At 33.4% G+C, this 11,632-nt stretch overlaps 2 protein-coding genes across 3 annotated transcripts; one reads left to right on the top strand and one right to left on the bottom strand.

Annotated features, from left to right (window-relative positions):
• Positions 1-1,917: 1,917 nt before the first annotated feature.
• LOC143636533 (uncharacterized) lies at positions 1,918-6,362 on the top strand. Its single transcript, XM_077104104.1, has 10 exons — positions 1,918-1,995; positions 3,266-3,762; positions 3,907-4,240; positions 4,322-4,435; positions 4,687-4,748; positions 5,376-5,444; positions 5,530-5,635; positions 5,718-5,753; positions 5,826-5,927; positions 6,172-6,362. Exons 1-10 carry the CDS (start codon positions 1,918-1,920, stop codon positions 6,289-6,291), a joined length of 1,518 nt encoding a protein of 505 aa, XP_076960219.1. The 3' UTR covers positions 6,292-6,362.
• Positions 6,363-6,852: 490 nt separating this feature from the next.
• Positions 6,853-10,381, bottom strand: LOC143636535 (two-component response regulator ARR11-like). 2 transcript variants are annotated; one of them, XM_077104106.1, is made up of 5 exons: positions 10,238-10,381; positions 9,340-9,492; positions 8,567-8,962; positions 8,179-8,252; positions 6,853-7,765 (listed from the first exon to the last, which is right to left on the bottom strand). In XM_077104106.1, exons 1-5 carry the CDS (start codon positions 10,371-10,373, stop codon positions 7,016-7,018), a joined length of 1,509 nt encoding a protein of 502 aa, XP_076960221.1. In that variant the 5' UTR covers positions 10,374-10,381; the 3' UTR covers positions 6,853-7,015. The 2 variants fall into 2 exon arrangements, with proteins under 2 accessions (XP_076960221.1, XP_076960220.1); XM_077104105.1 differs by having other exon boundaries at positions 8,179-8,255.
• Between the last annotated feature and the right edge of the window lie 1,251 nt (positions 10,382-11,632).

Here is an 11,632-nt window from a genome sequence, read left to right on the forward strand (position 1 = left end):
AAAAGTCCAGTATCCACCACCTTATGATCAGCGTGGATGCGTGGTGTCATTTGTATGCTTTCTTTTTAGTATAAGTAGAAGTCTCCTTGCCACTGTAAGTGTTTGGTTATTGATCATGCCATGGTTGCTTGCGGCAACATGCAACGCCCTTGAATACGGTAGGAAGTATGCGGACAAAGAGGGTAAATGCATTGCACTTTCAGCCTACAAAGCTGAGTTGAAATGCAGTTGATGTTCCCTCAGGTAGTATGGCTTTGGTTTGGTCAACTCTAGATAAGAGTTTGCTTTGAAAGAGAGGCCCTTAAATATTATTTTGTGAGTAATGGCGATTCTGGAGAAATCCAACGAAGAAGGGGTGGTTGATGTTAGGCAACAATGGTGTGTATGAGAGGGGAGGTTGACGATGGTGGGTGGTAATCGAAAGTTAACCAGTGATTTGGAAGTTAGACTGACAAAGAAGAATATGTAGAGAAGAATAATTAAATTAGGCGCAGTTTGTTTTTTAAGAGGTAAAATATCTGCATCTGCAGATCAGTGGATCACACATGCAGACCTATGTAGAATAATAGGTGTACCAAAAGTATGTAGTATATAATAAGGTTGTTTGTTTTTTAACTTCTCCAGACTACTAAAATAAACTGTAACTTAAATAAACCCATTTTTTAAACTTAAAAGAGCTTTTCAACATTGGTTTAACATGTCCAATTACGCACGTTATTTATATAATTTTACTAATAGCTTCGTGCTTACTCACGGGCCTGGATTATTTATATAATTTTACTTTATTATTAAATATATATTTATATGGCGTTAATTATTATGCATAAAAGAAGTATGCCAAAGATGATGCAGTAATAAGGTAAATAATATTATTTTTACAATGTAGAATTAGGTCATAGCCTCACACCACAATCCGTATGTACCTAAATAGCTGCAAAAACGGAATCTTTTCTATACTTTGCAGTAAATCATTCGCTCATTTATGTCTGTGAACGTTCGGTTATGCTCATATTCGTTGGTTTAACTTGTCCATTTACGTGCGTTCACTCATATATTCATTTAAAGTATCTAGACCCGTTACAATACAAGTCTAGTTTTATAATTTTAGAACCCAACATACTTACTTTACGGTTAATTGGTGTTAGCTTGGCTATGCTCATTCATCTATGTTCAAATAACTTTGCATGTTTATGCATACATCATCAACTATGCAAACTATCATGCATAGGAGATAGCGATCTGCATATGGGATACATACAGAGAGATGATTTTTAAAATTATGATATTTTTTATGAAATTCATTCATTCATATACTTATATACTGAACAAAATGATCCAATTACAATAGAGAGATGGTAAACGAGCAACAAGCTGCTCCACCACCCCTTTTGAATAGCAAACTCTGTTGTGCTTTGCTACTTGTTAAGTTCTTAAAATTCAACTTCTCTCTCATATATCTATTATGTATTAATTTAGTAATTTTTTTTTGATATCCTTTCCACATAGAAAACAACCAAAAGATTTACAATAAAGTGACAGGTAAGCGGACAACAAGCTGCGTCGTCACCCCCTTTTTGATAGCAAATCCAATTCTACTAAAAACAAAGTTTTGGCTCTTATGGGCCGATAAATTACTATGCTCGACTTTCTGAACTCTGTTCAGAAGGTCCACGGCATCCGGAGCTAAGAAACCAAATATAATACACTACCAATTTTTCTTCAAAATGAACCTTAAACAAAAGTCATGGACTAGAATGCAAAATGTTATAAAAATTTATATTTATAGCCGTTGTGATATGAGTGGGGCCCACAATTAATAACCAGATTTTCTTATTTAATTACTCTTTTAACACAAACAAATCAGAAAATTAAATTAAACACAAACAAAGACGTTGGTTTCAATTCTGTTTAATGGCAATGGGTGAAGCAGCAGAAGCTCCTTGCTTAATGCGTTCGGTTTCGCAACCGTTATTCGCGTCTCGCGAGTTCAAAGTGGTCGGTTAGTTAGTTAGTTAGTTTGGTATCAAAAAGTTTGAATTTTGAATATGTATATAGCATTTTCTTGGTTTTTAATTACTGGGTTTTTCATTTCTAGCATAATTGGAGTTAGGGTTTAATAGTTTATGTAATGTAGTTAGTAGTATATGTTCAAGCATTATTATTGGTTATTGTCAAGATTTTCTTGAAAAAAAAAACCCTAATTTTTTATTCATCTTTAGGGTTTACTTTATTTACAATTGATGGGTGATTTGAATCTTTATTAGGGTTTGATTATATTAATATAATTTGTGACATTTCTTTCTTTATATAGTTTATTGGAATTTCCGAGTTTAAATTAGGGGTGTGCAAGAAATCGAAAAAACTGAAAAATCCAAACTGAAAAAACCGATCCGAAACAAAAACCGAACCGAACCACATTTCTAGATTTTTATTTTTTTTATGTATTATATTAAGTAATTTACTAGAATTTAATAAATATGTAACTCAAATATATTTGGCTAAATCTATAATAGTCATTTAGTTAGTAATCAACACAATTACCTAAATTCATTATTTTCGGTCTAACTTTTTTTTTGGCCTAAAATTTTCAAGCTCAAACGGCAAAAACTGAAAACGCCGAAACCGAACGGTTTCAAAAATCCAAAAACCGAAGTTTCGGTTTTTTGTTTGGTTTTAGACAAAACCGCACCACGCATGCCCCTAGTTTGAATCAAGATTCTTAATTTCTGGTGGTTGTTAGGACTTCTGTACTAAAAAGTCTGGATTTGGCTTTATTAGAGTCAAACATGGTAATTGTTAAGTATTATATCTGTGATATTTTGCCACAATCTAGATTTTTGCATTATTAGTTGTTGTCAAGAACCTTTTGATTTGACTTTATTAGAGTCAAAACATGAAATTGTTAAGTGTTGACTATTATATCTGTGAACTTTGTGTTCAATTCACTTTCTTGAAATTCATGTGTATTTGTCAAGATTCTGTATGTTTACTAGCTTTGTGTCTTATCAGATTCAACATTTGACTTTCAGAGTCAAACATTCCAATGAGATTCAAGAAAAGTCAAAGTCTTGAACTTTTGAGTGTCAAATTAATTATCATTTTTAACACATTAGTATCTAAATCCTGATAATTTTAGTTTTTGCCCAAGAATTTGTATGTATATATGTCATTTTAATCACCACCACCTTCCAAAAAGTCCTGTTTTGACTTTTTGGGTGGTCAATGAAACTGGTTATTAACTCTGTTACATCACTATCTAATACAGGGAGACCCACTTCGAGCCTTAACAACTTCGGTTTCATTCGGGCGGTTCGTGAACGAAACATTGGATTGGGAAAAATGGTCTTCATTTTCTCATAACCGAATCCGAGAAGATGTTCAGAAACACTCTAGACCGGGCGTTGTTGCTGAACAAAAAGCCTTTTTCGAGGCTTACTTCAACAAATCTGCATCCAAAAAATCTTCAAAATCATTTAACAAGGAAAACCGACCCCCTAATTACCCCCCTCAAACAAATGTGAGTCCTGTTACTATATCGAATAAACGAGAAAAGCAGTCTCCTGCAGTTGCTAACAGAGGTGCAGCATCGGAAATAACATCGAACCAAGATGTTACATCGCCTAGCATTAATCTAGTTTTGTCAGAAAAACAGAATGTTGATAACATCATCTCGAGTGGTGGACAAATGAATCAAGAAAAAACATCAACTGGAGATGTTTCCTCGCCTTTAGTAATAAGTGACAGAGGGGCAAAACAGGAAATGTCATCAAACGAAGATGTCCGCTCACCTTTGATCAATCTAGTTTTCTCAGAAAAGCGGAATGTTAATGGCATTATCTCGAGTGGTGGACAAATGAAACAGGAAAAAACATCAACTGGAAATGTTTCATTGCCTTTAGTTTTAAGTGACAGGGGGGCAAAACGGGAAACACCATCAAACAAAGATGTCCGCTCACCTTTGACCAATCTTGTAATCCCTGAAATCGGGAACGCTGATGAAAATGTGTCGAGTAACAAAGGGGCAGAAGGGGAAATAGCATCTAAGAAAGAATTTTCTTCGTGTACTAGTAATCTAGTTTTCTCAGAAGTTGTGAATATTGATGACATCATCTCGAGTGGTGAACAAATGGAACAGGAAAAAATATCAACCGGGATTGTTACCTCGGAGAATCATTGTTTAGCGGTCAAGGTTTCAAAGCAGTCTAGACATGCTAATGAAAATAAGAAAAGACATATCAAGGTATGTAATATGTAATATGCTCATTATGTTCTTGATATTGACTAATGTTTTTGCTAATGTTAAATGATGTTGTGTTTATAGGATAAAGTATCAGCAAAGACAAAAACTGATATTTCTTCGGTTAAATCATCAAGTAGAAAAGCGCTGATCCCTGAAATTCACCCGAAAAATCAAATCTTGAAGTGCAATCCCAGGGTAATTCATTTTATTTCCTTGAATTTTGATATATTATTGTTACTATTATTTTTATCATCATCATCATCATCATCATCATCATCATCATCATCATCATCATCATATTTAAAGTATTATTATTATTAGGCCTCACAGTCATTTACCCATTCTTAGATGCCCGTTTCAATCCGAGCTCATTTTGACCCGAACCGCTTGTTTTGCCAGGCTTAGTTATTATTATTAACGGATTGATTGTTTGTTTTGATTTTTAGGTGCCATTGGTTAATGCGGTAGAGAAAAATACCCGGGCACTCCCGAAATCAGAAAAGAAAAGGTAAAGTAATTCATTTCCAAATCCTAAATATATTTTAAAAGAAGTCAAATTTATCTTATAAAAATTTACACTAAATTTACAGGTCTAAACCACTACTTGACTATTTGGTCAATGCCAACGAAACAGTTGTCTTGAAGAAAAATACTCAGCTACTCTCAATATCAGAAAACAAAAGGTAAACTTATTTATTTCATAATCCTAAAATATGTATAAAAGAACTCGAATTTTATCGTTTAAAAATTTAACACAGTTTATTTTTTTCAGGTCCAAACCACTACTTGACCGAACGGTCAATGCCAACAAAACAGTCATCTTGAAGACAAATGCTCAGCCACTCTCAATATCAGAAAACAAAAGGTAAACTTATTTATTTCAAAATCCTAAAATATTCTTAAAAAGAAATTAAATTTTATCGTATAAAAATTTCTTAAAATTTTTACAGGTCAAAACCGCTAGTTGACCGCTCCCACTCGGTCAATGCCAACAAAACAGTTGTCTTGAAGAAAAATACTCAGGCACTCCCAATATCAGAAATCAAATGGTAAACTAATTCATTTCAAAATCCTAAAACAATCTTAAAAAGAAGTTGAGTTATATTCTATAAAACTTTAGTCTAATTCTTTATAGGTCAAAACTGCTACTTGACCGTTTAGTCAATGGCAACAAAACAGTTGTCTTGAAGTCCCATTCCACAAAGTAAGACTTCATCAATGTTACATATTTTTTAGATGTTTTATACTTTTATATTCTCTAATAATAATAACAAAAATATGTTACACAGTCATACAGAAGCAGCATTAACCGCGTCCACAAAGAAACCAAGATCCGTTACCGTGCCATCGTCATTTACTTTTAAAAGTGATGAAAGAGCAGCAAAAAGAAAACAGGTAAGTCTGGAATCATATAATTACTAAACCAAAACTAATATTTCTGTAATCTTGAATTTTTTAATTTTTTTTTATGATATAGTTCTCTCAGAAGCTAGAAGAAAAACCAAAACTGAAGGTATATTAACCTCATTTTTGGTAAAATGACTAAAATAACATTCAGTTATGACAAAATAGCTTTCTTCTACAGGAAAAAGCTAAGGGTGACGAAAGAAAGTTGCGTTGGAGCACAGCTCTGGAAGCTAAAACGAGTACAAGTGAAGCAAAAGGTCCATCTAATAAGCTACAGAAGGTAAAAGAAAAAAAAATGCTATACATCAATTATCTGATTGTGAAAATTGGCTAAAATTTTCACCATAAGGGTAAAATGGTAATTTGAATCCGTTTTTCTTTTAACGGTCTTACAGAAAACAACTTAAAAGAAATGTGTATGCATCTTTTTATGAAACACTATAGCCAGATAAGTTGTTTAGACAAGCAATCCTAACATTATTAAAAGAAATGTGGAATCATTAACCGTTTTTTAAATTATGCAGGTTGAACCAACACGAACGCGCCCACAAAAGCTTGGAATGAAGCCAAAGAATTTTATAGAAATAAATAAGAAAAAGTTAAGTAGCTCCATGGCTTATTTGCCAAGTAAGAAATCACATTGATTGATATCATAGAAATAATGTTTTTTTCAAGTGTTGATTTTTCAAGTGTATGACACCCGAAATTGGTTATATTTCTTATAATGCAATAAGATAATGCATGGTTGATTATAGATAAATAAACAAAATAATAACATTAGCCTTTCAAAACACAGCATTTACGAGAATATAGAAGAAAATAGGTTTTTGAACAAACACTGATATAAAAAGCAGATACTTGAATCTGATTCGCGTAACATGTATATTTAGCATGTCTTTGTAATAACATTGTCAGACGTAATGGGTGATACGCAAGTAAAATCACGCCTATTATAGCATCCAAGTACAATGATTTATTTATTATGTTTTTTTGAACTTAACAACTAATAACAATATGTTTTTTAAAGAGATATTGTCACATCCACCATTTTTTAAAAACTAAGGGTGTTACATTACATATTGCTTCTTTAACATCATTTATCAAGGGTTAGGTATTGTAATGGTTATTTTAATATTTGTATGCAAAGTGTAAAGTATTATTATTATTATTATTATTATTATTATTATTATTATTATTATTATTATTATTATTCTATCTTTTAACAAACAAGTTTCTATCTTAATTTGTTTCAAAGGATCATCAATTTATGTACCCCAAACAAAATTAGTAGCACACCTCAAATTCTTGCTCAAGAGGATCCCCATAACTATCAGCGTCATATGATGACGTGGACGATGACGTGGCAGGTCAGACTATGAACAGTCCTTGACCTACTACAGGATATTCCCATAAGTCAGGATACTCATAGTCATAGTCAAATTTTAGTGCGTCGTTTGTGAACTCTTGCTCGTTAAACTCGGTCACGCCTTTGTTTTGATGGTCAACGGTTGTTGAAGAACAATGTTGACCTTGAAGCAAAAAAGGCGATCGTTCCATGTTGTTTATCGTGTTTATCGAAGTTTGTTCGGTACAAGGGTCTTGTTTCAGGGTCCATGTTGGACCGATGACCGGATCAGGTGGTTGGAAACTTGGTATGCTCGTGGTCTGCTGAGCTGGCAGCCCGAGCCCGGTGAAACAACCGTTGTGTACTTGAAACTGTGAATGGTTGTTGTTTTCTTGTTTGAATTGTATTTCTTTAAAACCGCCACCCCAAGAGTACTGAGTCGGTAACACTGAGTTAAACTGCGAGTAATGAGTTGACTCGAACGGGTGGCTGATACCAGTCTTGGCTGCATAACCGGTTATTATTTTCTTGGGCTTTATTGTCTGCAATGCAGCATTACCTTTGATGTCAACTTCATGTATTGTAGATTTGGGATTTTGGATAATAAGGTTGTTGGTGGTTCGGTGGCTGCTAACGGCTTCATTTTGTTGAATTTTTATAGGTTCTGAACCTTTATCGGTTGCATCTCTTGGATTAATATCCGGATGTTTTGGCCCGCTAGATGAGGTTTTAAGATCATCTTTTTGTAATCTTGTTAAGTAGAGACGATATTTCTGCACTATTTAAAAACAATTTATGAGAAAACCGGTTATAATATTGTGAAAGCTACCGAATAATTCAACTTATTTCATTAAGGTCAATGTCTCAATGATATATTGAAACTTATGAGTAGGCTAATACCAAATGCTGCTAAAACCATGCAAGATGATGAAAAAACCCAAAAAATGTTTTGACAGATCGGTAACTGAGGGTATTTTTGTGTTTTCAAAAGAATTTAAAACATTTTTGTCAGTTACCATTTTTTTTTGTCAAGTTTGGTATAAAGTGGTCTACAAACTCGATGCGTATTTAATACATATGCAACCTTAATGAAAAAAGTTGAATACTTGAGTGACCGACACATAAATTATCAATGAAACGAATAAAAACATGAAAAGATAACAGTTGCCAAGAGTTGAAGAAATACCTGCAAGTGGCTTGCTACGTTCTCTCTCGTTAACCATGGCACGTTCATGAGGTCGAGTATTTTCTTGGGACCAACTTCTGCCATAAAATTATGTAAACAATTTTATACCCAAAGTTTTATGGAAACCATAAGTTTTTTTTTTTTTTTTTTTTTTTTTTTTTTTTTTTTTTTTTTTGCATAAAAAAACAATGTATTTTGGGACCAGCTTTCTTAGTACATATGAGCGGTTAAAAGATTCGTTTTTTTTGTCCCGTTTGGGTCATTATGCTGACATTTTGTACCGTTCTAATCATTATGCGAACTTGTAAAAACTCCAGTATAATGGCCCGAACGAGACAAAACAATAATTTAAAAACACGAACAAAAAAAAAGTAAAATGAGAACTCACTTTCAAAACCAATAAGATTGACAGCTTTAACAAACTTCTGATGAAGATCAACGGTCCAAACAACGCGTGCTTTCTTGACCGAAGAATGATCAGCAAAGTCTTTCTCTTCATACTTATTATGTTCCGAATCTTTTCTTTTCCTACTACCCGGTGTCATATCACCACCACAAAACAAGTATCCATCATCAGATTGTTGTTCAGACACATTCCTCATCATCAAAATCTCTTCAAGTCCTTCATGACTTTCGCTATCCTTCACCTCGTGTATCTTCTTTCGGTAAACATGCTGCCATATGTTTCTCAACTCCTTCATTCGAATCGGTTTTAGAAGATAGTCACAAGCACCATGCTGCACACCTCTCATAACTCTGCTTGTTTCACCATCAACCGACATCACTGCATAGAATTTATTAAAGGGATGTCATATTCGGACACCAGCTTGTCACAGCCTATACAACCTGTATAGGCCTATAAAAGGCGTATAGGTACAAAGGTACGCCTCGTTAGAGCATCAGGCCTATACAAATCGTATATACGCCTCGTTATACTCTGGAGGACGTAGCCCGGTTATCATATAAAAAGTAACAAAAATTATGGTATATTTTTAGGATTTATTAAGAAATCCTATAAAAGTTACAATTTTTTTTCAAAAATAAAAATCAAAGTAATAAATATACGACTCATATAGCTCATATAGGCCTATACTAGGCATATATTTTACTGGTCAGAATTAATATAATGTATATGTGTATTAGTGTATAGAGTTAACTGACTTATGACAGGCAGATCCATCTCAAGTCCAACATGCTCCAAAAGCTTGAAACCATCCATGTCAGGCATGTTAACATCACTAATTACTATGTCAAACCCGTCTTTTCGCTCACGAAGCAGATCCAACGCCTCGATAGCTAGTCCACATGTAGTAACTGAAACAACAATAATCAACAAAAAAGAAGACATCACTAGATACATAATATTAAAAAGAAAAAAACAATATAACTTGGTGAACATAAATGCTAGAAAACTAATGGGCTGAACTTGCCTAGGCCCAAAGTGAGCCCAAGCCCAATATGCATCAGATGCTCAAAACTCAAGAGAATCAATATTACAAAAAGACACTTGTCTACCTCAAAACATTCCAATCAAGTTATCACAGTGTCTGACAACTATAAACTAGTATTGTAAAAACATCATATCATAATAATTTAAAAGGCAATTAGGCATATTGAAAAAGTAAGATGTAAAAGAGTGTCAGGATCATAATATTATTGAAACTTTAATCTTCTCTATGACATTTTGTAATTTTTTTTCTTTCATAAAAAAAAAAAAAAGAAAAAAAGAAACTTTGATAGACTGACTCATAAAAGAATACACATATTAATCATGTTTCTAATAACACCTAAAATCTTTGAATCAAAACATTTATCCAAAACTTAACCTATATGACAGTTTAAATAACTAAAATTAGAGCTATATTTAATATTTATGCTCCATACACATCAAAACCATAAATAATTCATAATTATAATGATGTCTGCATAAACACACACACACTATCACTCAAATAAACTTGTATACATGACCCAAAACAAATACAAAATACACACACACAAATAATAATAATAATAATAATAATAATAATAATAATAATAATAGTGAAGAAACAATAACCTTCATAGGAGCATTTCTTTAGCATCTTCTCAAGAATTTTCAACCAAGTAGGATCATCATCGACGACAAGAACACGAAGACCAGCAGGAAACACATCCGCTCTAGGCGATGAGAATCCATGTAGTCCTTCAGTCATCAGCTAACACAAATATGTAACAACTTTGTGATCAAATAAACACAAGTCTTTTGGTGATCTTTCGGGTAGTTGTTCGGAAGCCGGGCTCGGATTATTAATAAAGTGAGGGAGTGTTGAGAGTTTGGAAATTATCAAGTGAAGTTTGTGGCCAGATTATTAATAAACAGAAGGAGAAGAATATTTGGCGCCAGTAGAAAGCTAGCAGTTAATAACGGTCCCCTGTGTTATAATAATAAAGAATATTTTATTTATACCCTTTAAGATTATGGTTTATGCTAGTTACATCCTTTATATTTTATAAACTACCAATAATATTCCACCATCCATATAATTTAATTTAAACAAGTATTTGTACCCGCGCGTTATGGTGGACTGCGTTATACGCATTACATGATCAAAAGAACCGTGCGTAGAGGAGGGTATGCGACAGGAAGTTGGTGGGTATTGTTTATTTTTTAACGGTAAAAGTTTTGTGGTCAGGTTGAAAGTTTAAAAGTTTTATTGTAAAAGTGTAAAAGTTTTGTGGTCAAAGTTGAAATTCTAAAAGTTTTATAGTAAAAGTGTAAAAGTTTGTGACCAAAGTTGAAGGGATAAAACTATTGTGGCTAAAAATATTATGGCAAAAGTTGAAAGGGCCAAAAAGTATATATATGTTAAACTGAAGTTGAGTGCCGTGACCAAAAAGTCATAATGTAAAACAAGAAGCCAAGATATAAAACTTTAGTGGCAAAACTCTAAACAACAAAACTTGAATCTACATATATGTTTAAATTCTATTAATCATTTAAAAACATTCTATATCCTGATACTCATCTATGTTAAATTAAAGACAAAACATCAAAACTAGTTCTTTATGTTTGTATGGTTTTTCAATGGTTGTTTTTTCACAAACTTAATGACATAAAGCATCCTTTATGCTCAAAAACTCTATCACGTTATGTCCTTTGGCACTAACTCGGTTAGTTTTTCTTGTTAAATCCGGTCATGTGCAAGACATATGAAGGTAGTATTGTAAATTTACATATCCCTTTGTAAAATAACCCCCCCCCCTTTTCTTTCTTTCTTTCTTTCTTCTTCCTCATCTCTCCATTTCACAACCATTTCTTCTTCCATCTTTAAACCACCGCTCCGGCCACCACCTCCGCCGCCACCACCTGCACCACCTCCGCCACCGCCGCCACCGCCTGCACCACCACCAGCACCACTGCGATACCACCACCAAGCACTTTATTATTAGACCTTAATAACAACAATTAATC

This window comes from Bidens hawaiensis, unplaced genomic scaffold, assembly GCF_021521415.1.
Source record: "Bidens hawaiensis isolate Kalapana, Puna unplaced genomic scaffold, B.hawaiensis_p1.1 tig00007984_1, whole genome shotgun sequence".
Classification (NCBI taxonomy): domain Eukaryota; kingdom Viridiplantae; phylum Streptophyta; class Magnoliopsida; order Asterales; family Asteraceae; genus Bidens; species Bidens hawaiensis.